We start from the raw sequence: 24,557 nt of genomic DNA, 5'->3' as shown, positions 1-24,557 counted from the left end.
CTTTTTTTAAATGTCGCCAATGCAGTGTTTTGCGGAAAGGCAATATGCAAATGTGGGCCACTTTGTTTTTGTGGACCCGGCCGATTTTTAATCCCAATCCAATCCCGACTACAACAATGTCAGAACCAGCAGATTACCCGGTTCTAAAACATCAAGAAAGAAAAGAAATGTGCTGGCATCTCTCATTTCAAACCCCTGCTCAGTTTAGAGGAGGGTGTGATTTAGATGGAGCCCATTTAACAGAAGTAATAACCTTGTACTGCTGCACTACCTGGACAGCCAGACACCAACCCTAAAACAAACAAACAACAAGCATTTGCAATGCAATAGGTCTCGCATTTATGCGAGTTTAAGCTATTGGCATTGTAAATAACAATCCCTTTTATTTATTTATTTTAAAACCAAAACATAAATATAAGGCATTGTCATTTACAATGCCAATAGATCAAACTCAAATAAATGCGAGACCTATTGCATTACACACAACCTACTCCTCAGGGACCGACTCCAAAATGTGTTCCATCGGATTTCTCACTGCCAAAATACATCAGCAAGTTTCACGCTCCCTGCTGACATCAGCTGTGATGGTATAGTTTCCCAAATCCAAGGAAAAGTACGGACCCAGAAGAGTCCGTGAAATTACGGAAAATGGTTTTACCGTCCCGCTATGTACCGATTACACACAATCTACTCCTCAGGGACCGACTCCAAAATGTGTTCCATCATTTTATTCAATGCCTGTAGCACTAATTAAATTAGAAACAACGTTCACTTCAAAAACCACTTCGCCAGTGTACCTGGACTCCATTGTGCTGTACTTGCGTCCGTAGAAGGTGCGCGCATGCCGGTAGCCAGTGCGCGTGAAGTGTAAATAGACCCTAAAGCATGTTATATCCAATTTATAAAATTCCCAAACGCACTCACACAAAAAAAAGTACTATCGTTTTTTAAAAAATAATGTGGTTTTGGTCAATACGTTTTCAATTTTGGTTAAAATAACTTCGAGTTCACCTTTATTTTGTAACTGTGCTGATAGATTATAATCTATTGACATTTGTTTAGGGAAAAAACTCAGACCGAAAGTCTGGTTTAGTGTGAAGTGTTAGCATGTGTTTGCAAGTTGGGAAAGGAAACCAGGACAAGCTAATTAAGTGCTTTGAGCCTTGCAATAAAGATTGTAATCTCTTGGCTCGCAGCATCTGTGAGATGCAACTGAACAACCAGCAGGATGATAAGCTCCTAAAAAAAATATAGGTTACTGCTAAAGTAAGGGGTAAAAAGACAACATTCCCATCGCATTCGCATATTTTTAAATGCACGCTAAATGTAATTACCTTTGTAAAGTTGAGAAAAAAGAATACTTCATGTTTTCCCAAATCCAACGAAAAGCACGGACCCAAGAGAGTCTGTGACGCTCACTGCTGACATCAGCTGTGATGGTGTAGTTTCCCAAATCCAACAAAAAGTAGGAACCCAGGAAAGTCCATGAAATAACAGAAAATAAAAGGAAGCAAGCACTGTGCTTTACCGTCACGCTGTTTTGTTCTGTGCCGCCTGCAGAATAAAGTTAAGTATTTGTGCCGCCTGCAAAATGAAGTAAGCATTTGGCCACCATAATAATGACTTAGTCTCCCTGTGCCTGAATGTGTTCTTGTGTAACGTAATCCGTGCTCATTTAAAGCACTCCAATACCTACCGCACGAGTTTGAGCTGTATAAATCTGCATTAAAAAAAAAAAGCACTCAAACAAAACAAAACTGCACACGCATCAAAAACCAGCCGTGTTACATGAAAGCTGCTGGCTGGTGTTTCCCCAAATTCAACAAAAATTACGGACCAGGAGAGTCCGTGAAATAATAGAAAATAAAAGGAAGCAAGACTATGCTTTACCGTCCCGCTATGTACCGATTACAGTTAGAGGTGTGGTCCCAGGAGAGTCCGTGAAATGAAGGAAAATAAAAGGAAGCAAGCACTGTGCTTTACCGTCCCGCTGTTTTGTTCTTTGCCGCCTGCAAAATAAACGTAAGCATTAAGGCTGCCTGCAAAAAGAAGTTAAGCATTTGGCCCCCATAATAATGACTTAATCTCCTCGTGCCTGAATGTGTCTTTGTGTAACGTAATCTGTGCTCATTTAAAGAGCTCCAGTACCTACGGCACGAGTTTGCGCTGTATAAACCTGCATTAAAAACAAGCAGGAAGTGGGATAAGGGAGGGGGTGGCAAATGGTGTGCACTTTCGCGGCCGCTTTGATGTTCTCAGTGGCCGTGCGGCTCACTGAGAACATCAAAGCGGCCGCGAAATGATCACGCAGGCTACCAAATGGTGCGCGCGCCCGGCGCACATGCACTGTAGTTGGCGGGCGCACATGCACTGTAGTTGGTGGCCTGAAAGCACTGGTTTGCACTTCCAAATCCCCCTTTTACAAAAGCTCTTGCGAGAGCAGCGCTAAAGCGCTGGCTTAGGCGGGACCTAAAAAACACACATATGCACACGCGTCCTTGTTCTTTATTGTTGAAACCTTCAAATCACGTGTGCATTCTAAGATTCCGGCTACTTTTGAGATTTCGTTCTTAAGATTTTTAACGCATGGATGTCTTTTGTGATCACGTGATTATAGAGTATCACGGGATGTGTAGTTTTTTTTCAAAGTTTATTATGTTTGGCTGCTGAAAATAAAGTGGTAAAGAATAAAGAAGCATAATAGGAGCCTCCGGTCCTGAAATAGAGTTGGTCGGGTCCGCCTTTCAAAGCTGCAGACATTTTGTAACAAGGAATATTTCAAAACTCGCTTAAAATTTTCTCAGTTAGCAAAACCGCCCTCCCTCCCTCCCTAATAGTCCTCTTTCTTGGTCTCCGGTGGGATTGACGTGCTGCCGGGAACCCGGAAGCGCTGCGGATGTTGACGATGGATCAGCTGATGCCTGTCAGGTGACAGCTTCCCAGTCATCGCTCCAGAGAGCAGGGTCTGTAGACTGACCTGCAGAGATTCCCCATCGGGGCCATGGACGAGACCAGCCCTCTCGTGTCCCCCGTGCGGGATGTGCCTGACCAGGGCTTCCAGTCCTGCGCCTCGCCCCCTGCGGGTTCAGGCGCGGCAGGCCGCTTCCCTGCCATCCCGGGGGTGGTTGTGCGGGTCCCTGCTGCCCAGGTACAGACTCCAGCTCCTTCGGCAGTCGTAGGTCCATCGCCACCCGCCTCTCCCAGCGGGGAGAGGCAACCCCTACTTGACCGATCCCAGGCCAGGCTACAAGCGGCTCAGGAGCAACGAGAGCGGAATGACTTCCCGGAGGACCCCGAGTTCGCCGACGTAGTGAGGCGGGCAGAGGCGGCGATCGAGCGCGGCATCTTCCCCGAGAGAATCTACCAGGGCTCCAGCGGAAGCTACTTCGTAAAGGACCCGCAGGGGGTGAGTGTGGGACCCACCGATTGCCCCCAAGGGATAAGCTATATTGGGAGACAATGAATTAAACCGCTATATTTCATTGAGGGGGCGGGGAGATGTGGACCGAGACACAATTTAAAATTATTGAGAGTAGTTGGTCATGTAGGGTCAATATGGGCAGCCTACTGCAGTAAAACTCTGGAAACTCCCATGAGAGTCTGTTTCCCCACTTATGAAAATCTGTTGCCTTTGTAAATCCTACCCTGTATGATGCTGATTGGAGAGATCTCTCTAAGAACATCGGATTTGGATAGCATATTGAAATTTCTTTAAGTAGTATTGAGCAGTGGAGAATGATGCACGCGTTTGGGTTTGGAATGAGCAAGAGGAATGAGTGGGTCATCATTTTCGCTCTCATTTCATAATATAAACACGTTAATAATACAGATGCAAGCAGTGATGGGACTTTGTCGCCCACAAGGAGGAAGGGGTTAACTAGGGAAAACATGCGTTCACAAGGCCAATTGGTTTAGCTTTTTGTTATAGGAATTGTTTAATAATTAGTTGGACAGTAGTGTGTGTTGCCATCGGCTGAATTATAAAGAGAAGCACATAATGAAGCAACGTCCTGGGCCCACCACCGTATTGAATTTGAGTGAATCGTCTATTGCTGAACATTTTGTATTATCAAAGTGAGGCTGTCCTCTTAAAGAAGAATGCTTTGAAAAGGACTTGGCAGCAGTTGTGAACTTAAGAGGCATACACAGTAAAATGTTACCTAGTAGATGCTTTTGACACATTTCCAGTGTTTCTGTTGCAGCTCTATGAAAGGCTGTGAACAAATGTTGTTTGTGAAGAAAAGATGCTATACATTTTTAACAGTATGATTGTTATGACATCATCGTAACATATTAATGTACAGGATGATCAATTACTAACAATGTGTTTTAGACAGGATAAAGCATTTAAATAGTATGCACCAAATACAAAAATTAACATTGTTAAAAAGTGTGAGAATGATGACCTATTAATATTCTTTCCATTATGTGATCTTGTTCAGGCAAAAGCAGGCGTGGAATGTGGGCTGGATGAATGCTCTACAACTAGTAAGTGGGCTATTGCTATTAAGGGGATGTTGAGGGAGCAGGAGGTGTTTGAGCCTTCTTTTGACTTCTGGCCTGATATGCATGGTCTTTAGAACAAATTTGCTGACTACTACCACTTTTCAAGGAGTGAATGAGGAGTGCGCCTGGCGTGGCATTTGTGCTGTTTGAATGCAGGGGGTTCCAGGCGGCTCATTAGGATATTCATCAGGTGCTTTACGAGGAGTCCGTTGGCTGTGCTGTGAAATGAACCAGAGAAATCCGTGCTCATTGCCATAGTGTCCAGGATCATAGGGCACTTTTGAGGCTGATCTGCTTTGGAGTTGGGAAGCCAAAGACTACTTGTTACCCAAGTTGGACTCTGGCAGCACATTGTAACTGAAAGGACACTCTGTGGTACCAACCTTGCTGTCATAGAGAAGAAGAGGGAGTGCGGGACTGGGAGGTTTAGGATAGTACCGCAGTTCAGGGCATGCAGCCTTTTATAATGTGCCCTCGAATGGCTGTTTCGAGTCCATGCAGTCCAACATGAACTTAAAGAGACAGCTGACTTTTGAGGAGGTGAGCACACTGAAGCACTGTGCAAGGCAGAGCTAACTCTAGCCCTACCTCCTGCTCGGATATTACCCTGCGTGTTGCTATTATTTGAGGATGGTAGAACATCATTGTTCATAGTTTTGGAGCAGGGTCTTCTGGCTAGGATATCTATGAAATACTAGAGTGAAAACTATATGTGCTCCTGTTTATTTTGAACTTTGTGTGTGGATGCAATAGCTGGGCCACATGGACTTTCTGTACACTTTGTACACGTACAGAAACTAAGAATGTTGAGATTGCCTTTTATTTTTGCAGGGTATATGCATTGCATCACAGGAATCCGTGGCATACCTTGGCCATTGGTGTGCTTGCCTTGGTAACGGAAAATAGCATCCCTTCTTGAGACTCATTCTGTGTTGATTGACCTTTGATTCTCATGTAGCATGCACATCATGCAGAGGCTAACACAACAAGCGCATTTTCTAAAGCTACAACGAAAACTGGCTGTTGAGTAGAGTCAGCAATACTGTTACGAAAATTAAACATAACCATTGTCCGTAACAGTCATAACTGCCCTGTGGTTTAGAAGGGAGCTGAGGACTCAGTTCTTCAGACAACACTTCATCTCAGCGTGAGAAGAAATGCAATCGCATTTCATATCTCAGGGTCCTGATCATTGTTTAGTGCTCTGTTGCTCACCAACTAGGTTTGTCCTACACAGAGACCCATATTTATATACATATATAAAGGATTTTAAACACAGAGAAAACAGGTCTTGATGTACATTTCCCTTGGTGCAGAAGGAAAACACTTGTTTGATCAAATTCTTATATCACAGCATGAAGACAAGGTGGAATGAATGAAGGAAGTTAGAGTTTTGAATAATTCTCTGCTATAGTTTGAGGCCTCAGATGTTTGCTTTTTAATGTCAGCAGATTTGACTACAAGTATTTGTTTTGTATATAATTTGAGTTCTGTTTTAGAAAAGGGCCAGTCTTCCATGGAGTAGGTCTCTCCCCATTTGCGTTCCAGATGTTTTACTTTTGAACGACGATGCTTTAGGATTTCAGAGAATTATTTGTTTTTAAGTTTGTTTGGCTTTGAAGTGAAGTTATTAACAGTAGTGACCATGTCAAGTGCTCTTGTTAAATTTGAGTTAATCAGCGGATGAGTTAAAATGTAAGTTGTTAGATAAACAGTCTTCTAACGTTTGAGTGGATTTGGCAAACTAATTTTTCCATGAGCCCCGGACTGTTTTTAGGCATAAAGGGCGTGCACTGATTTTACTTTTTTGCAAAAGATTATAAGGTATTAGGTGTGGTAGATACTTCTAAGTGTTTTGGTGCAGATCAGGTATGATCCAAAGTGTGACCTAGATTATATGCTGCTTCCTATAACGATTAGCAGATCCCAAAGGTAGTAATGTTTTCACAAAAGTTTATAAATCCTTGTCAATTTGTACATTGAAATCGAAGACTGCTAAATTCAAAAATTGTAGCTGTGCCATACCTATAATTTCATACAGTTTTTGTAAAGGAGTTTGCATCTTGGTTAAATTTGTGACAAATGACCTGAAAAGCAGTGGCAAAGCCAGTAGATCTCGCATGTGGTGCTGTTGGCTTTACCAATTCTATGGGGGCGGACAACGGAAGGGTTGGTGTGAGTTAATGGGATGGTAGAAAAAGCATTAGGAAGCCGCCAGCGCTGTCCATGTCATAGTGCTTCCCCCCCCTACATGCCAGCTGGACAAGATGGAGATAAGAAACATGGACGGGGTGCTGATGGAAGGGGAATAAGAAACATGGCCCAGGTGGAAGGGGATCAAGAAACGCAGACCAAGGCAGATGGGAGGGGAATAAGAAACACAGAAATAGAATACAAAACACTGATGGGGAGGTGGGGTTGGAGGTGAAGGAGCAACATGGATCGGGGGAGGTGTAGTGGCTGGGCAAGAAGCAACACAGGTGGGGTGGTTGGGAGGGGAAGTAGCAACATAGCCGGAGGTGGTTGGGAGGGGAAGAAGCAACATGGACAGGGGTTGGGGGAGAATGAACACGGCCGGGGGTTCAGAAGGGAAGAAGGAACACAGACAAGGGAGGTGGGAGGGGAAAGAAGCAACATGGCTAGTGGCTGGGAGAGGAAGAAGCAAGACAACAGAATAGTACCTCAATCACAGCACCAGCAGTAGAAGAACCCTAATCCATATGAAGCAATCAGTATGTGGTCTGTGCTCCTGCCGAAAGAAGAGGAAGTTAAGTTGGTTGCTGCAATAGAAGGCAGCAAATGAGATTGAGCAGCACATGAGAGTGACTGTGAAGCCCATGAATGGTAAGCAATAGGTGGACTCCAAACTCCTTGTAAACACAATATCTTTTGCTAGTGAGAGTGCATACTCTGATGCAGTTAAAGTCTACAAATGACTGGGACACTTTTGCGGCGCGCAAGCAATGCATAAGAGTGAATGTGTAGGCTTCAACACCTTTAAAAAGAAGACTTTAAAAAAAACTACTGCCCCTCCTCTTTGATGAGTACGATTTGATAACCACATACTAAAAATGTCAGGGATTGTATTGGCTAATACAGGGTTAGAACTATCATTTAGCCAAGTTTCAGTTATGAATAATACCCAGGCGTTCTCTTGAATAAGCTCATATACGTTGTTCCTGTGTGCTCATAGTGAACACACATTAAGGTGTGCCCCTTTTAAATTTGGTTGAGAAGATCCTACTTTTTAAACAAGTGTAGTGGGAGCAATAATGGTCACTTCAACGTTACATTTTGTTACTGTGAGGAGAGGTGTTCACACCATAGACTCATATGCCCTATTGTTGGTTCAGGGAGGCGGCAGGAAAAGACCATACTAAGGTGATGTTTTCTGAAGAGTGGTATAACCTTCCTTGAGGCTTCATGCCAGATTTCGACAGACTGGTAGGATACTGTGTGGGCTTAGCGCATATTGGCTTGACTTTGGTGCGTCCACTGCATGTGCTCACTGTGCATCCGCGCAACACGTGCTAAAATTACATCTGTTGGGCCTCGCTCATGCTGCAGGACACAGGGTTATTAAAGACTAGAATGCTGCTTGTGCCGGCTGAATTAGTCTGGTGTGTATTCACCAAAGATGATCACCGACAGATCCAATCAATTCACCTGGATGTATAAAGGCGAGCGTAATAAGGCTGCTTAACTTCACCACAAAACAAGCATGTGGACTGGGGAGCTGGGACCGAATCAAGCCATAAACTTAGTTAAAATGGTGAAGAGCGGGTAATTAAAACATGTTTAAAGTAGAAATAAACAGATTACACACTGACCATATTGAACATACTTTGCAAATTCCTCAATGGCTTTCTTGAAATCCACTGGCAGGCACTACTATTTACTAACCATTACCCTGCAAGATCTGTCAGTCCAGTTCAGCTTCCTACAGTGCACTACTTTCAGTCTGAATTTTGGAGAAAAATATTCTCTGAGCCAGTTCCTTAACTGACCTGAATGCAAGCAAGAGGACTGACTGAACTGTCACTCTTGACTTAAAGTTGTCTAGTTATTAATCCCTATTGTATGCCTGAGACCTGACAGAAATCTACAAATTTTCCAGTCCCGCAGGAACTAGACTAGTAGGACCACAGTACACTTTGTACAAAATTAATATGTGACTGCAGGATCTTAAGCAGGCCTCAGTCCACAGGACGGGCCACAAGTCTAGAAGTTAAAAACAAAAAAATAGGGGGAAACAAGCCATGTATCTTGAACTTCCCATCGTCCTTGTTAAAGTTTCAGAACTGCTCTCCTCTTTTTAGGTTTCACATGAAACAGCAAATGCGCTGTCACTTGCTATTATCTAAATTGTTTCTTTAAACAGAAAAAAACTCTAAAAAGAGGCTTTTAGCCCGCCCATTACTTATCATTGGTTGGCTTTATTGTCACTCCTATTTTCTTCCCTTTCATTGGTGAGCGGGTGTCAGTGCAAATAAGCTTCACTTTGTCTAGAGTTGTTTGTCTTTTTCTCTGGAGTATGGACCAATTAGTGATTAATTTCTTGATTAGTGTTCTTCCGTTCTGCTTGCGCTCAGATTGTGGTAAACATTTCTCTTTTTTTGTGGCTTTTGCTTGCAAGAAATCTTGAAAACATCAGATCTGAAGATTGGGCTTCCTGTAATTTTCCAAGAGCTGAACACAAACAAATAGCAATGCTAAAGATTTGTGGCATGTGACCAATTTCTGAAACCTATATTTGAGCTGCCGTTGCTTTTATTTTATTAAGACTGTTACCATACAGTATGTATTTTTATGCATTAGTGTTTGTTATTTAATTATTTGTTGATTACCTCTTTTGTAATTTAGAGGATGTTTTATTCATCATCATACATGCAATAATTTCAAAAGGCTTATAACTTTAACTTTACCTCTACCCACATCTAAGCCCTGTAATCACCCCTACCTCCCTTTACCCACCTCTAAAACATAAACAAATCACCCTTACCTCCCTTGACCTCCACCCACCCTTGAGCCCTAAATTCACCCTTGCCTCTCTTTACCTCTTCACACTCAAACCCTAATTTCACCCTTACTTCCTTGTGCTCTGCTGACTTACCAACCCTAAAATCACCCTTACCTCCCGTCCCGAACCCTCAAGTCACCCTCTTCTCCCTTTACCTCTATCCACCGGAACCCTCAAGTCACCCTCACCTCCCTTTACCTCTGCCTACAACTGAGCCCTAAAGACCCCTTTACCTCGACTCAAGTCTCCCTTATCTCTCTTTACCTCTACCCACCTATAAACCCTAAAATCATTTTTTTTAAATAACATACAAAGAATGGTGTAGAAAAAAGACTTACCTTCATATTAAGGTACTGCATGGTAAAGGTACAAATACTTACCTGCGTGGGCAAGACTGCATTGCAAAGGTCCTGTGTGGTCAAGGTTGTTGCTCCTCAAGCATGACACATCCCCATCCCTTCCTCAAACCCTCTCCTCCTATCACCCCCTAAATGTTTTGAGGGCTCTGTTGTTTGTTTTATGCCCTTCAGTATGTTTGGAAGGCACCTTCTCCTATTTGACCGTTTGCCTCCTCCCTCCCAACCCCTACACCCTATACTTTAGGTCTCGCTTAAGACAACATTGTTGCTTGTAAGCTATTTTGTTTACTTACAGGGGGCATAGACCCCCTCCCACTGCTTACCCTTGGTTAGCTTCATGGCTACTCTGATTTTCTTGTTTTTCTTTGGTCAGAGTTTGCCAGTTTTACTTCCTCTTCGTGGTGTTGTCCCTACCCTGGAGCATGGCCCAAGTATTACTACCCATGCCCAGTTTCGTTCAACTCCTCGTTGTTTTCCAAGATACTTGGTTTCCTTTTACATGCACCACCTTCCTCCCTCCTCCCGTATTGTTGCCCACTCTGCCCGCGACCCGTGCTTAACTTAAGCCTGTGGTTGCAGGTGCGGCCAACAAGCACCTATTTTTAATTTCCGGAGCTTATTTTTTCTCAACACGCATTTACTGAGAGCAAGAAAGGGAAAAACGCACACAGGCGAAAGTAGGAGGAGGAATACAGAAAATCTTCCACAAAGGGAAATAGCAGGAACTTGCGCAAGTGAGATAAAAGTGCAGGAGTGTCTCATAGTGGATTATAGAGGCATGAGTTGGAATCAAGATCACGCAGCCCTGATATTCGTTGCACCGGGCGCAAGTTTTTGAGCAGGGCTTTGAGCGCTCATTCTTTTTCAAATTAAGCATTGCCCCCAGCCTTCTCCTGCATTGTTGCCTGCCCTGACTGCCCCTCCCCCATTGTTGCTTGTCCCATCTGGCCCCACCCCATCTCCTTTATATGCCTGCTCCCTTCCATCCTGCTAGAAATAAAGCGCCCAAAAATCACCCTTACTGGTTTTAAGATGCTGATGGTGCTGTATTCCTAGCTCTGCATGGTCTTTTTCGCACTGTCCACGCGGGGCCAACACAGCGAATTTTAGCTTGAACTGAAGATATTGAACTTTTTTTTTTTCTTTGGGTAGGCACAGAGTAGTCTAATACCAAGAAAAAAGATTACTGCCCGTCGTGGTTAGCGCTGACTGCATCATAGTGCTTTTTATGTTTTGCATGCACAGCGCTTGTGCTTGCTTGAGAAATCTATTGTTTTAAATCTAAACTTTAAAAGGACTTTCATCCTGCCTCCTCTCTTTCCTGGCTTCTCATTGGTTCCTGTGCATGCCAATTACCTTTCCTCCATTTCTATTGGCTGTAGCATATTTTCCTGCATTTACCAATGCTTGTTGCTGGTCTGCTTCTCTTATCAGTTATCCGCCACCGAAATACTGTTAACATCCGCTTTGGTGGAACTATATTTTCATAAAGTTTTGCATTTTACTCTTGCTGCATATTTATATAACAATTTATCACCCAGGTAGATTAATTTATTTGCATAGAATCACAGAATGTTGCGCGGCGCCCCCAAGACTTGAACCGAGATCCCCAACTCTCGAATCAGCAGCTCTGGCTGCTGCGCCACACCCTCTCCAATCCCTTGTTATCCGCCAGGAAGCTCTTTCCTTCCCCAGACGATGATTGATGAAAACAGCTCTTTATTCATTACATAGGTGAAACCGTTGCATTACCAATACTTGTTTTTCGTAGCTTTTAGCCATGCTGCGCAGCAGTGGTGCTGCTATACAACATGGCTAAAAGAAATTGACAAAGCCAGTAGCTCTCCCATCCGCGAGGTCTATTGGTTTTAACAATACTTGTTTCATTGGTCTGCTGCACTCAACTAGCCCACATCGCTGTTTTCTAAAATGCCACTACTGTGGCTTTTAATTTTATCCATAATTCTGGTCTGGTTAGTTAATTTAATTTTAAAAACATCTACAATTGTACCGGAGTCTTTACCAGTTCTATAAGGCTCAGTTAGCCCAGTTCATGATCAATGATTAGAAAGTTGTTAAGTATACTCATCAAGCTTCCTCATTTGCACATGACTTTTTCTGTTTTCCATAATACTCCAGCCGGCTCAGTTCCCTACTCTACACTACAACCAGATCGAAAAGCTCCATTTAGCACAATGCATCTGGATAGATTGACCCGCCTCACTGCATAAAGGGACTTGAACAGTGTCCAGTTCTTAGTGGTATATATGGAGTCTAGTACTGACCATGCATTGCACTTACCTTCTCTTTGCTTTCAAAGACAGAACAGCACTGGCAGGACTGGCTAGTGTGGACAGCGAGGTATTCTGTTCCTGCCTCTTGTCAGTGGTCACTTTATGCCTCCTGATCATGACTCCAATGGGGCCTTCACCAGGAAGCTTGCAGTTTCCCTGCAGATAAGACATGTCTTTTAAGAGGTTCCAGCCGGGATCTTGGTGCCTTGTGCCTGTGCCGGACAATCTATGTGGAACAAGTGTCTGGAGAGTAGTGGTACAGAGGAAAACCTCCTCATCCGTCCCCCAAAGGAAAGAAGTTACGGCCCAGTGTAACATTGGCATAAACGGAGGTGTGGACCATATATTGGGCAGTATGTAGGGTGGGGTGAGCTCTCCCAAGGTACACGCCGGGGACCACTGCTCTACACAAACAGCCGGTATGTTACATTGTACTGCTTTCAGTGTTCCTTTCCTTGCTGTTGGAGAAATTGATGCTCATTCAGCTTAAGACAAATAGAAAAACGTAAAAAAAAACGTTATTTTTGTTTGGGCAGTAGGAGAGTGGGTTGCTGTTAGAAAAACACCCCCACACCGGAAGGGTGGTGGTGTTCTCCCAGACATACACTGTGGTAGCTTGGCTCGAGTGGTCAGGGGTCAGGCACCGTGCTAAGCATACGTCATACCCACACAATAACCATGCGTGCATCCGTTCCAAAAACGACACTACACCTTAAAAATTATACTGAAAATATATCTCTTTTTCTCTTAGTTGCTGATTAAATAAATAATAATACAATCACAGTACACAAGGCTTTTCCTGTGGAAGGGTAAGTCAGATAAATAATACTTCAACGATTCAATAAATAAGGTAGATCATAAATAATCAAGGCATAAATATAAGTGCATTACATAAAAGGCAATTAAATATTATGAGGCAATAAATACTGTGCGACAATAAATACTGTGAAACAATAAATACTGTGAGGCAATAAATAGGATGAATACAATAAATACAGTGCTCTCAATAAATAATAAAAGCCAACAGTGACACTTGAAAATCAGTTCACATTCCTGAGGTACTATGGGATGATTTGGCCCAATCCCAGCTTGTAGAGTTTTGGATGACCTGCGGGGTGTACTACCTGGCTTGGACAAGACTGAGGCCTAAACTGAGGTAGATCAAGGGGGAATCTAGAGATCTGGCTCTCCCACACTACACAACCCCTCTGTATTAGTCTCAGCAGCTCACCCCTGGCACTATCAAGCTGGTTCCAGCACCTCTCTAGCCTCTAGGATGGTCTCTTAGGGCTTCACAGGGCCTTGGGCGCCCTCTATTCCACTTACTGCCCTTTTTATGAAGTTCCGACGCCGCTGGAGTCGTGTCGACGCCGTGAGGCGGTTCCGGTTCGATGTCGGCGGCCTCGGCTCAATGACCGTTCTTGTCGACGCCGGGAGGCAGTTCCAGTTCGATGTCGGCGGCCTCGGTTCGATGACGTCGGGCGGTCTTGGCTCGATGTCGACTTCCGGCGGCTCCGGAGTGCGATCTCCACTCCCGACCTCCGGTGCTCCTTTCCTCAGGTTCCGGCGACTCCGGAGTGCGACCTCCACTCCCGACCTCCGGCACGATTCTCTTCAGGTTCCGGCGACTCCGGAGTGCGATCTCCACTCCCGACCTCCGGCACGCTTCACCTCGGTCTCCGGCGACTCCGGAGGGCGGACTTCACTCCCCCGTCGACGCCGCACACTCGACCTCAGGTGACTTCCTCCTCGACCTCTGGTGTCTCCACGGCCTCCGTCGGCGCCCTCTCTCGACCTCTGGCGGCTCCGGGTACGACGTCTGCTTTCCAGTCAGCGTCGCTTCTCCACCTCGGGCTCCAGGTCTCCAGGCTTCTCGACGTCGGACTTCAGGAAGTTACCAGTAACCAGGTCAGGAACTTACTGTTCTTTACTTTTAAGGCCTGTTCCGGCTGTCCAGGTCCTTAAGATGGTTTTTCTTGCTTTCTCCCACACAGGGCTCCAGGCTGGGCTCAGTCAGCAGGGACTAGTATCAAGGGTGGGTTTCTGGACCCCACTCCAGGCACAAGTTTCCACCCCTGTTGCCTCACTCCTTCCTCCTTCAGTTCTGTGCTCCTCTCTCTTCACCAGTCAGGTGCCAACTGCCAACTCCAACTGCCAACCTGGAGATGCCTTCCCAACATTCTAAACCTGCCTCACACTGTCACAGGGTTCTGGAATGTTCTGGAAGGTGCTGGTAGGTTCCAGTGATGTCACAGGTGACAATGGGTGGCCACCATTTTGTGTTTCAGGCCCTCAGACAGAAGTTCCAGGGGTAGATAAAATGGCTCCCTGAATCTGCATCAATACTAAAAAGTCTGGTGGTTCCCAAAAAGGAAAAAATACTAACAGGGTTTGAGGCAAAAGTGGTACAAAATAAATAATGATGAGGAGGGCCCACCCAAAGGGCTGACAGGTCTAACACGCGTCCCCCCCAGCTGAAAGTGGGGAGAGCTACCCAACCCCTTGGGAGTTCTCATCACTAAGGCGGAAATACCTTGAGAGACCGTCTGCATTGGCGTGGTCCACTCCAGGCCGATGTTCCACCTGAAAGTCCATTCCCTGTAGGGAGATAGACCACCTCAACAACTTGGGATTCTTCCCCTTCATCTGCATCAGCCAACGAAGGGGTCTGTGGTCGGTCTGAACTAGGAAGTGCGAGCCAAACAGGTATGGCCGCAACTTCTTCAGAGCCCATACCACTGCAAAGGCTTCTCGCTCTATTGCACTCCACTTCTGTTCCCTGGAAAGTAGTCTCCGGGATAGGAAGACCACGGGTTGATCCAGACCCTCTTCATTGAGTTGCGATAACACTGCCCCAATGCCATGTTCCGATGCATCTGTCTGGACAATGAACGTCTTGGAAAAGTCTGGGGCCCTTAAGACCGGGGCCTCGCACATGGCTTGCTTCAGCTTTACGAAGGCCTGCTGACAAGCCTCCGTCCAGACTACCCGTCGAGGTTGCTTCTTGGACGTAAGCTCCGTGAGGGGGGCCACGATGGTACCGTATCCCTTCACGAAGCGGCGGTAGTATCCAGTGAGGCCCAAAAATGCTCGGACCTCAGTCTGAGTCTTGGGGGGGTTCCCAGGCCATGATGGCCTCGATCTTCGCCTGGAGGGGTTGCACCGCTCCCCTACCCACCAAGTGTCCAAGGTACACTACCGACCCCTGCCCGATCTGGCACTTGCTGGCCTTGATCATTAAACCAGCTTGTCTCAGGGCCTGGAGAACAGCTTGCAGGTGACGCAAGTGATCCTCCCAGCTGTTACTGAAGACGGCTATGTCATCCAGATAGGCAGCAGAGAAACTCTCCATTCCAGTGAGGATCTGGTTCACCAGACGCTGAAACGTGGCAGGTGCGTTCTTGAGCCCAAAGGGCATCACACAGAACTGGTAGTGGCCATTGGGCGTGGAGAAGGCTGACCTTTCCCTAGCTCCATCAGTCAAAGAGATCTGCCAGTACCCAGAAGTAAGGTCAAAGGTACTTAGATATTGGGCAGCTCCCAGCCGGTCAATCAATTCATCCGCCCTTGGGATCGGATGAGCATCAGTCTTGGTTACTGAGTTCAGTCCCCGGTAGTCCACACAGAACCTCAGTTCCGGTTGGGCACCCGGTGGTGCAGCTTTTGGTACTAACACCACCGGACTGGACCAGGGGCTGCTGGAAGGTTCGATCACTCCTAGCTCCAGCATCTTAGTGACTTCACTGTTAATGCTGGCCTTCACCTTGTCTGACATCCGGTAGATCTTGGACTTCACAGGTGGGCTGTCTCCTGTGTCCACGTCATGGACGCACGGGTGAGTCCTACCCGGAACAAGGGAGAACAACGAAGAGTACTGTCCCAGGACCTGGCGGCAGTCCTCCTGCTGTTCAGGAGTTAGGGATGGGGAGAGAATCACTCCCTCCACCGACCCATCCTTCTCTTGAGACGCAAACAAATCGGGGAGAGGCTCGCTTTCCACGTCCTCTGCTCCGTCAGTCACCATCATCAAAATGACTTCGGGCCTCTCGTGGTGGGGTTTGAGGCGGTTGGCATGCAGCACCCGTAGGGGCTGACGAGGGGTCTTAAGATCCACCAAGTAGGTAGCCTTACCCTTCTTCTCCAATACCTCAAAGGGTCCTGACCAGCGATCCTGGAGGGCGCGCTAAGCTCTCCTGGTTCGATCACCCACACCTTCTGGCCAGGCTCCAACTCCACCGGGTGAGCGTTGTGGTCATACCACGCCTTCATTACTGCTTGGCTGGCCTCCAAGTTGTCAGAAGCTTGCTTCCACAACTTAGCCATTTGGCTTCGGAAGGCCAGCATGTAGCTCACCACGTCCTGGGGAAGCTTTCTGGGAGTTCTTTCCCATCCGTCTCTCACCAGGCTGAGAGGTCCACGCACAGGGTGCCCATACAAAAGCTCGAAGGGGCAGAAGCCCACTCCCTTCTGTGGCACTTCCCTGTAGGAAAACAATAGACAGGGTAGGAGGACGTCCCATTTCCTCCGCAGGCTTTCAGGCAGACTTCTAATCATGCCTTTCAAGGTTTTGTTAAACCTCTCCACCAGACCATTGGTCTGGGGGTGGTAAGGAGTTGTGAACCGGTAGGTCACTCCACACTCCTTCCACATCGCCCGCATGTATGCTGACATGAAGTTGGTCCCCCTGTCGGACACAACTTCCTTGGGAAAACCCACTCGGGTAAAGATTCCCATCAGGGCCCTAGCCACAACAGGTGCAGTAATGGTCCTCAGAGGTATAGCCTCTGGGTACCGTGTGGCATGATCCACCAAAACCAGGATAAACCTGTGACCAGCTGTAGTAGGCGGATCTAATAGACCCACAATGTCGATGCCCACCCTTTCAAAGGGGGTGCTAACGACAGGAAGTGGTTCCAGGGGAGCTTTCAGCTTCACCCCTGTTTTCCCACTGGCTTGGCAAGACGCACATGTCCGGCAGTAGGTGTCGGACGACACTTTCATTTGAGGCCAATAAAAGTGTGGGACCAGACGGGCGAAGGTCTTGTCGTGCCCCAGGTGTCCTGCCAATGGTATCTCGTGAGCCAACTCCAGAAGGAAGGCTCGATAACGTTGAGGGACTACCAAGGCTCGTGACGATCCATGTAGGGGTGCCTTGGGTTCACTGTAGAGGAGGCCATCCTCCCAGTAAACACTGTAGTTCCCTTCAACGTTCCCTGCTGCCTGGGCTTCGGCCTGACGCCTCAGTCCCTCAAGGGTAGAGCACTCCCTCTGGCCCTGGCAGAATTCCTCCCTGGTCGGGCCTCCCTCCACGTGCCACTCGGCCGGGATGGGTAGGTCCTCCAGTTTGGTAACATCCCCCACCGCGGACTCCTGGTCCACCACCTCCGGTGGCCTATCCGTCACACGGGGCGCGGATGCCGAGCCAGGCTCCTCCCGTCCTCGGTTCTTCCCTTGATCGGCAGCTGGCTGGGCCTTTGTTCCAGGCTCCAGCCTGAACGAACTCCCTCTCCGGGTAGTCGCGGACCCTGTGCTCACACAGGCCCAGACAGGTGTACCCAGCATCTCAGTGTGAGTCCGGTATTCCACCTCTTTCCAAGCATTGTGCTCCATGTCATTCCCTAGCAGACAATCGACTGGCACGGCAGGGCTTACGGCAACTCGAAGTGAACCTGCAACCCCTTCCCATTCAAAGGGAACCTCGGCCACCGGATAGTGGCCCATTCTGCCGTCAGCCATCGCGGCAGTGTGGAGTACATCGGGAATCACCTGCTCTGGAGACACCAGTTGGCTACGCACCATAGTCATACTGGCTCCTGTGTCTCTCAGAGCCTCCCCCCTTTGGCCGTTGATGGTGACCCACTGCCCATACTTTATAGTATTTGCGGGCACCTGGATCTTAGGAACCATCTCCCGTTCTCCCAGGGACACTAAAGTGACACCCGCCCACTCCCTTCCCTTAATTAAAGGCATCTCCTCCCCGAGCACTACACTAGCTACTCCGGGAGCCTTTCCTCCAATGGGAGGGGGTGGTCGTTTTGGGCACTTCGCATCTCCCTTATAGTGTCCAACGCCACCGCACTCGAAGCAATGGACAACCCTTGGCTGCTGACTCTGGCCAGGATTAGGGTTTCGGGGTGGGTTAGCCCTAGGGGTGAATCCTGTTCCCTTACCTTGGAAATTATTTTGGGGGCCTTTGGAGAACTCCTTTTTCTTTCCCCCCCCCTCTTTCTTCTGGGGGGCGCCCTGTCCGGCCTTTTGAGTATCCCCTCCAGTCCCCCTTGTGGACACCCGGGTACTAGCCCAAATGTCCGCCTCCTCAGCAAGCTTCCGGGGATTGGTCAGCTTGCTATCCACCAGGTGTTGACGCAGTTCAGGGAAACATTTTTCGAGCAGGTGTTCCTTCAATACTAAATCAAACAACCCCTCGTAGTTCCTTACTTCACTGCCCTGAATCCAACCCTCTAATGCCTTCTTTGCATAATCCAGGAAGTCCACCCAATTCTGTGTGCCCAGTTTGTGGCTACCCCGGAATTTCTGTCTGTATTTCTCGGGTGTTAGTCCAAACTTTCGTATGAGCGCCACTTTCATGGTGGGGTAGTGGGTCTGCTCATCCTGCTCTAGGGCCAATAATGCATCCCTACCAGCTGGAGGCATGTACCTGTACAATCCCCCTCCCAGTACTTCTCTGGAACCCCATGGGCCCTTAATGAGACCTCATAGGCCGCTAGCCACTTGGCAATATCGTCGCCCACACCATAGCTAGCCACTATGTCTTTCGGCAAATAGGGTTTGGGTTCCCTGGTGAACTCTCTTTCTTCGCTGCCACCATTAGGAATAGGGTGTGCCCCGACTCGTAGGATCTGGAGATCTATCTCCCTTAACCTCAACTCATGAGCCATCCTCTGTTCCTCCTTCTCTTTCTCCAGCCTTGCTAAGTCCCATGTGAGCTGTCTTTTCTCCCTCCGGTCTGTTCACTCCACTTCAGACAAGCCACCGCTAGAGGCACTGCTGCCCTTCCTGGAAAGTGTCCTGGGTCCCGCTAACAGGTTCCCCACCTCAGGTTGGTACAAACCAGCTCCCTCACTGTCGGGCTCTCTATCCCTGTCCTCCTCCTCAGCCTTACTTTCTCGTCGTGCCTCCCCCCAAGCCCTTAAGCTGGTTTGGAGTGCACCCTTCTTTGCTCCTGGGGGACAATACACCCCCTCCCGCTGACAAAACTCCCTGAGTTGGGCCACAGTGTACGTTTCTAAATTCTCCAGTACAAACTCCATCTTGCCCACTCAGGTCAGAGGACAGTTATTTGCAGAAGCTATGCAGGCGGGTACCTTTTATAATACCTCCTCCCACCACCAGAGTAAATTTGGAAAAAAACAAAAACTCACAATTAGGAAGTCCGCTTGGAGAAAACTCCCGGTGTAGGCCTATGGACTACCCACAGTTATTGTCGAGTATACGTAGGCACAGCTCTATCCCACCACTGAACACCAATTATGTTAGAAAAACACTCCCACACCGGAAGGGTGGTGGTGTTCTCCCAGACATACACTGTGGTAGCTTGGCTCGAGTGGTCAGGGGTCAGGCACCGTGCTAAGCATACGTCATACCCACACAATAACCATGCGTGCATCCGTTCCAAAAACGACACTACACCTTAAAAATTATACTGAAAATATATCTCTTTATCTTTTTTTCTCTTAGTTGCTGATTAAATAAATAATAATACAATCACAGTACACAAGGCTTTTCCTGTGGAAGGGTAAGTCAGATAAATAATACTTCAATGATTCAATAAATAAGGTAGATCATAAATAATCAAGGCATAAATATAAGTGCATTACATAAAAGGCAATTAAATATTATGAGGCAATAAATACTGCGAGACAATAAATACTGTGCGACAATAAATACTGTGAAACAATAAATACTGTGAGGCAATAAATAGGATGAATACAATAAATACAGTGCTCTCAATAAATAATAAAAGCCAACAGTGACACTTGAAAATCAGTTCACATTCCTGAGGTACTATGGGATGATTTGGCCCAATCCCAGCTTGTAGAGTTTTGGATGACCTGCGGGGTGTACTACCTGGCTTGGACAAGGCTGAGGCCTAAACTGAGGTAGATCAAGGGGGAATCTAGAGATCTGGCTCTCCCACACTACACAACCCCTCTGTATTAGTCTCAGCTCACCCCTGGCACTATCAAGCTGGTTCCAGCACCTCTCTAGCCTCTAGGATGGTCTCTTAGGGCTTCACAGGGCCTTAGGCGCCCTCTATTCCACTTACTGCCCTTTTTATGAAGTTCCGACGCCGCTGGAGTCGTGTCGACGCCGTGAGGCGGTTCCGGTTCGATGTCGGCGGCCTCGGCTCAATGACGGTTCTTGTCGACGCCGGGAGGCGGTTCCAGTTCGATGTCGGCGGCCTCGGTTCGATGACGTCGGGCGGCCTTGGCTCGATGTCGACTTCCTGCGGCTCCGGAGTGCGATCTCCACTCCCGACCTCCGGTGCTCCTTTCCTCAGGTTCCGGCGACTCCGGAGTGCGACCTCCACTCGCGACCTCCGGCACGATTCTCTTCAGGTTCCGGCGACTCCTGAGTGCGATCTCCACTCCCGACCTCCGGCACGCTTCACCTCGGTCTCCGGCGACTCCGGAGGGCGGACTTCACTCCCCCGTCGACGCCGCACACTCGACCTCAGGTGACTTCCTCCTCGACCTCTGGTGTCTCCACGGCCTCCGTCGGCGCCCTCTCTCGACCTCTGGCGGCTCCGGGTACGACGTCTGCTTTCCAGTCAGCGCCGCTTCTCCACCTCGGGCTCCAGGTCTCCAGGCTTCTCGACGTCGGACTTCAGGAAGTTACCAGTAAACAGGTCAGGAACTTGCTGTTCTTTACTTTTAAGGCCTGTTCCGGCTGTCCAGGTCCTTAAGATGGTTTTTCTTGCTTTCTCCCACACAGGGCTCCAGGCTGGGCTCAGTCAGCAGGGACTAGTATCAAGGGTGGGTTTCTGGACCCCACTCCAGGCACAAGTTTCCACCCCTGTTGCCTCACTCCTTCCTCCTTCAGTTCTGTGCTCCTCTCTCTTCACCAGTCAGGTGCCAACTGCCAACTCCAACTGCCAACCTGGAGATGCCTTCCCAACATTCTAAACCTGCCTCACACTGTCACAGGGTTCTGGAATGTTCTGGAAGGTGCTGGTAGGTTCCAGTGATGTCACAGGTGACAATGGGTGGCCACCATTTTGTGTTTCAGGCCCTCAGACAGAAGTTCCAGGGGTAGATAAAATGGCTCCCTGAATCTGCATCAATACTAAAAAGTCTGGTGGTTCCCAAAAAGGAAAAAAGTGGGACAAAATAAATAATGATGAGGAGGGACCACCCAAAGGGCTGACAGGTCTAACAGTTGCTAATATTGTTATTCCTCTTACTTGCAGGGCAATAACAGCTGTTAACTGCCTCCCTTGTTATATGCTCCGGCTTATAAGTGAATGGAGGGAAAAAAACAGCTGTTATCGCCCGCAAGCAGCAGCTCAACTATATCGTGGGCTAGACCATTGGTTTTCGCATGTATCTAATTCTAATGGTTTGTTATGTGTTAAAGTTTTATTTTCCTATTTAAATACTGGCATTCAGAATTGAAAGTGTAAAAATCCAGGAGTCCAAGGTGACAGTATATGTGAGATTTGTTTAAGGTGTAATGCTTTTCTAATTGGTGTAGGATTGCTGCTTTGTAACTCATCTGTGCCTATTGATGGCACAGGTCCCATTAGTATTCCGTGCTGTAATCCTGTCTTTAGCCGCTTGTGAAACATAAGGTTGGCCTGTGCATTTGTAAACCTCCACCCTGAAATAATTGTGTGCAGACGTGGAGATCTCGGGAGCCACTACAGCTGAGTAAGACTGACCTAATCCCTGCAAAAGTGCAGAGGACACAAGTAATTGAATGGTTTAAAAAGCAAACAAACTGTTTAGCTGATTTGCTTGTATGTAAATGACCCTGTTTCCCTTCCATGTACAACCATGTGTCTATAAAACTGCCTCATCTAATGTTGACTCGTGGCCCAGCTTCTTCTTGCACGTGGAGCAGTCACAGTGATGGTGTTAAAATGTAGTCTTACTTTGTGGTGGGCAGAAATAGACGCAGCAGCCAGTAACCTCTCCTTCACATCAACAGTGATTTGTTATTATTATTCTTGAACCTTGTCTTAGAAATTTACTCAAAAGAACATGGACCACCTTCGTCAGAAGAATTATTTTGTGTTATTTGTAATAATAGCACTTTAATTTGTGTGTAACACATATTACCACAGTTTTGCCCTCTCCAAAAGATGTAAATGACAAGTGTATAAACAACCCTGTGTCATAGTACACAGTTGACCAGCCTCAGAAGGATGAAAGACTGCGTTGATCTTGCTGGGGTTCCAACTTGTGACCTGCAGGACACCTAAATGTCAGCAGTAAGTCATCTTGCCTCAATTGTACATAGATCAAAGTATCTAAATGTGGTTTGTGTACCACAAGTATACGCAGGAAGCTGCTGGATTAACAGACTGCCAGACTCTTCACGGGACACTCCAACCCAGAGGGTAACTAGATTTAATTATCCTGGTGTAGCCCGAGGTCCTTGGGTGTACAGAGAAGAAGAAAGCATCACATGTTAATATTAAAAAGAATTAACGGCGTGCAGGATATCCTTGTATGGTAGGCGGAAGGAGGAACTTATGTTTTAGCATCTGACTATATTAAAAATGTATAAGAATGTCATGGGAAAGCACACATGCTTCTTGATTTAAAGTGAGTAAATCGACTCATTCAACATTGACAGAGGCATTAGATCTGAAATATTGGCTTAGCCAATACTTAAATTATTATCATTCAGATGCTACATTCAAATTTGAGATATGGTTATTAACAGTTGTCTGGTTGGGGAGGTATACCATGCTTTAGCTGAGTCTCAACTACCGTCTAGGGGTGTGCAAAATATGCAGAATTCGCTTCTTGCGTATCTATTCATAATCACGCGAAAGCATGCGTAATTATGTCACATGCAAATCTGTCATGTCACACTATATTTTAGTGTGAAATGCACCCCCTGTCAAATTTTGGCACGAGGATGCTTTTAAGCAAGAGCACAGTGAACAATAGAAACTCGTGTTCTGTTGTTCCTGTGTTTTCACTTAAAGTTTTAATCGCTAATTGCATCATTCACTCTACATTTCTACTGTGAACAGTGCATAATCATGCCTAGTGGCTTATTGGTGTAATTCTAGGAATTTAGTGTAACAAGTGTGATGTGAAATTCCCGAAATTATTCCGGTTACACCAGCATAATTAAAATTTCGCCCAGGCCTACTAACGACTTTACCACGCATTAGCAACAGAAACATTAGAGCCTCTAAAAGTACCTTTTGGTATCAACAGTGCATTGGAGAAAAATCAGTAAGCACGGCTGCACTTCTTCAAAGTCATTATAAAGAAAGCATTTGGATGATATTAGAAAAATGCAGCAAAGCTTTAAAAATAGTCCCCCCCCCCCCTCTTTTTTACAGGGGGTGTCCTGGCTCATCTGGCTGGAGCTCAGCCAACTGGGGTTCGTATTCCCTATGTGTGACTGATGTTAGATTTACATTGCTACGGTTTTATGCGCTTGACTCGTTGTGTCTGATTTCTTTCCCTCTTTGATTTTTAAACACTTGCAGCTAGACTATGAGATCAACTATGTTGGTTGTCAGTCCGGCTTGGGTATTAGAAAGCCCATGGTACATTGAGTTCCTGACTCCAACCAGCCCACCATCATCCCTAGTAGGGCAGTATTGGGATCCACAACACATGAGTCTGTAACATCTCTGCTTGGAAGGCGTAGGTCCTCTGCCTGTAACGCTCTATTGCTGGGCAAGACCAGATCATATGGTATAGAGTTTCTTCTGGGGCACTCAATATTGCGAGCCCTCCCCATTTCCCACAATTTGCTAGGACTATAGTTCATTCTGTGAAAATAATTAAATTGAATCACACAGAGGTTTGAGAGGATGGCTTGTGTCCGGGCCATCATCTGGGCCTCCTACCACTCATCGTCTCCCATCTCCCCAAACTCTCGCTCCCAAGCCTCTCATAAGCCTTTGAGGGGGTCAGGGCTATTGTATAATCTTGAGATGCCCCTCTTGCCCACTGTCTCTAGAGGATTGTAATCTGATACATTGCATAAAGTGCCATAATACGTGTCCAGGGTATGGCGTACCTGAAGAATTGGGATTTGTGGAGTTCAAATTCTGCTGACTGTTGGTGAAAGGTAGGTATATGGTTGTGTTCCCATATATTGCCCAGTTGGGAGATACCCATAAATTCCCACTGGTGAAAGCCTTGCGACTCGTTTCGAGTGCTA

The 24,557-nt window shown here is 46.9% G+C and overlaps 1 protein-coding gene across 1 annotated transcript in view; it reads left to right on the top strand.

Moving 5' to 3' along the window:
• Window positions 1–2,864: 2,864 nt before the first annotated feature.
• PI4K2A (phosphatidylinositol 4-kinase type 2 alpha) overlaps window positions 2,865–24,557 on the top strand; it is a 188,346-nt gene continuing 166,653 nt past the window's right edge. Inside the window, exon 1 of the mRNA XM_085606372.1 lies at window positions 2,865–3,406. Coding sequence (XP_085462498.1) covers window positions 3,002–3,406 — 405 coding nt within the window. The 5' untranslated portion in view covers window positions 2,865–3,001. The remainder of the gene's footprint in view (window positions 3,407–24,557) is intronic.

This window comes from Triturus cristatus, chromosome 1_2 (genome assembly GCF_964204655.1).
Source record: "Triturus cristatus chromosome 1_2, aTriCri1.1, whole genome shotgun sequence".
Classification (NCBI taxonomy): domain Eukaryota; kingdom Metazoa; phylum Chordata; class Amphibia; order Caudata; family Salamandridae; genus Triturus; species Triturus cristatus.
Note: the sequence above shows the minus strand (reverse complement) of the source record. Positions and strands in the feature narration are given on the sequence as shown.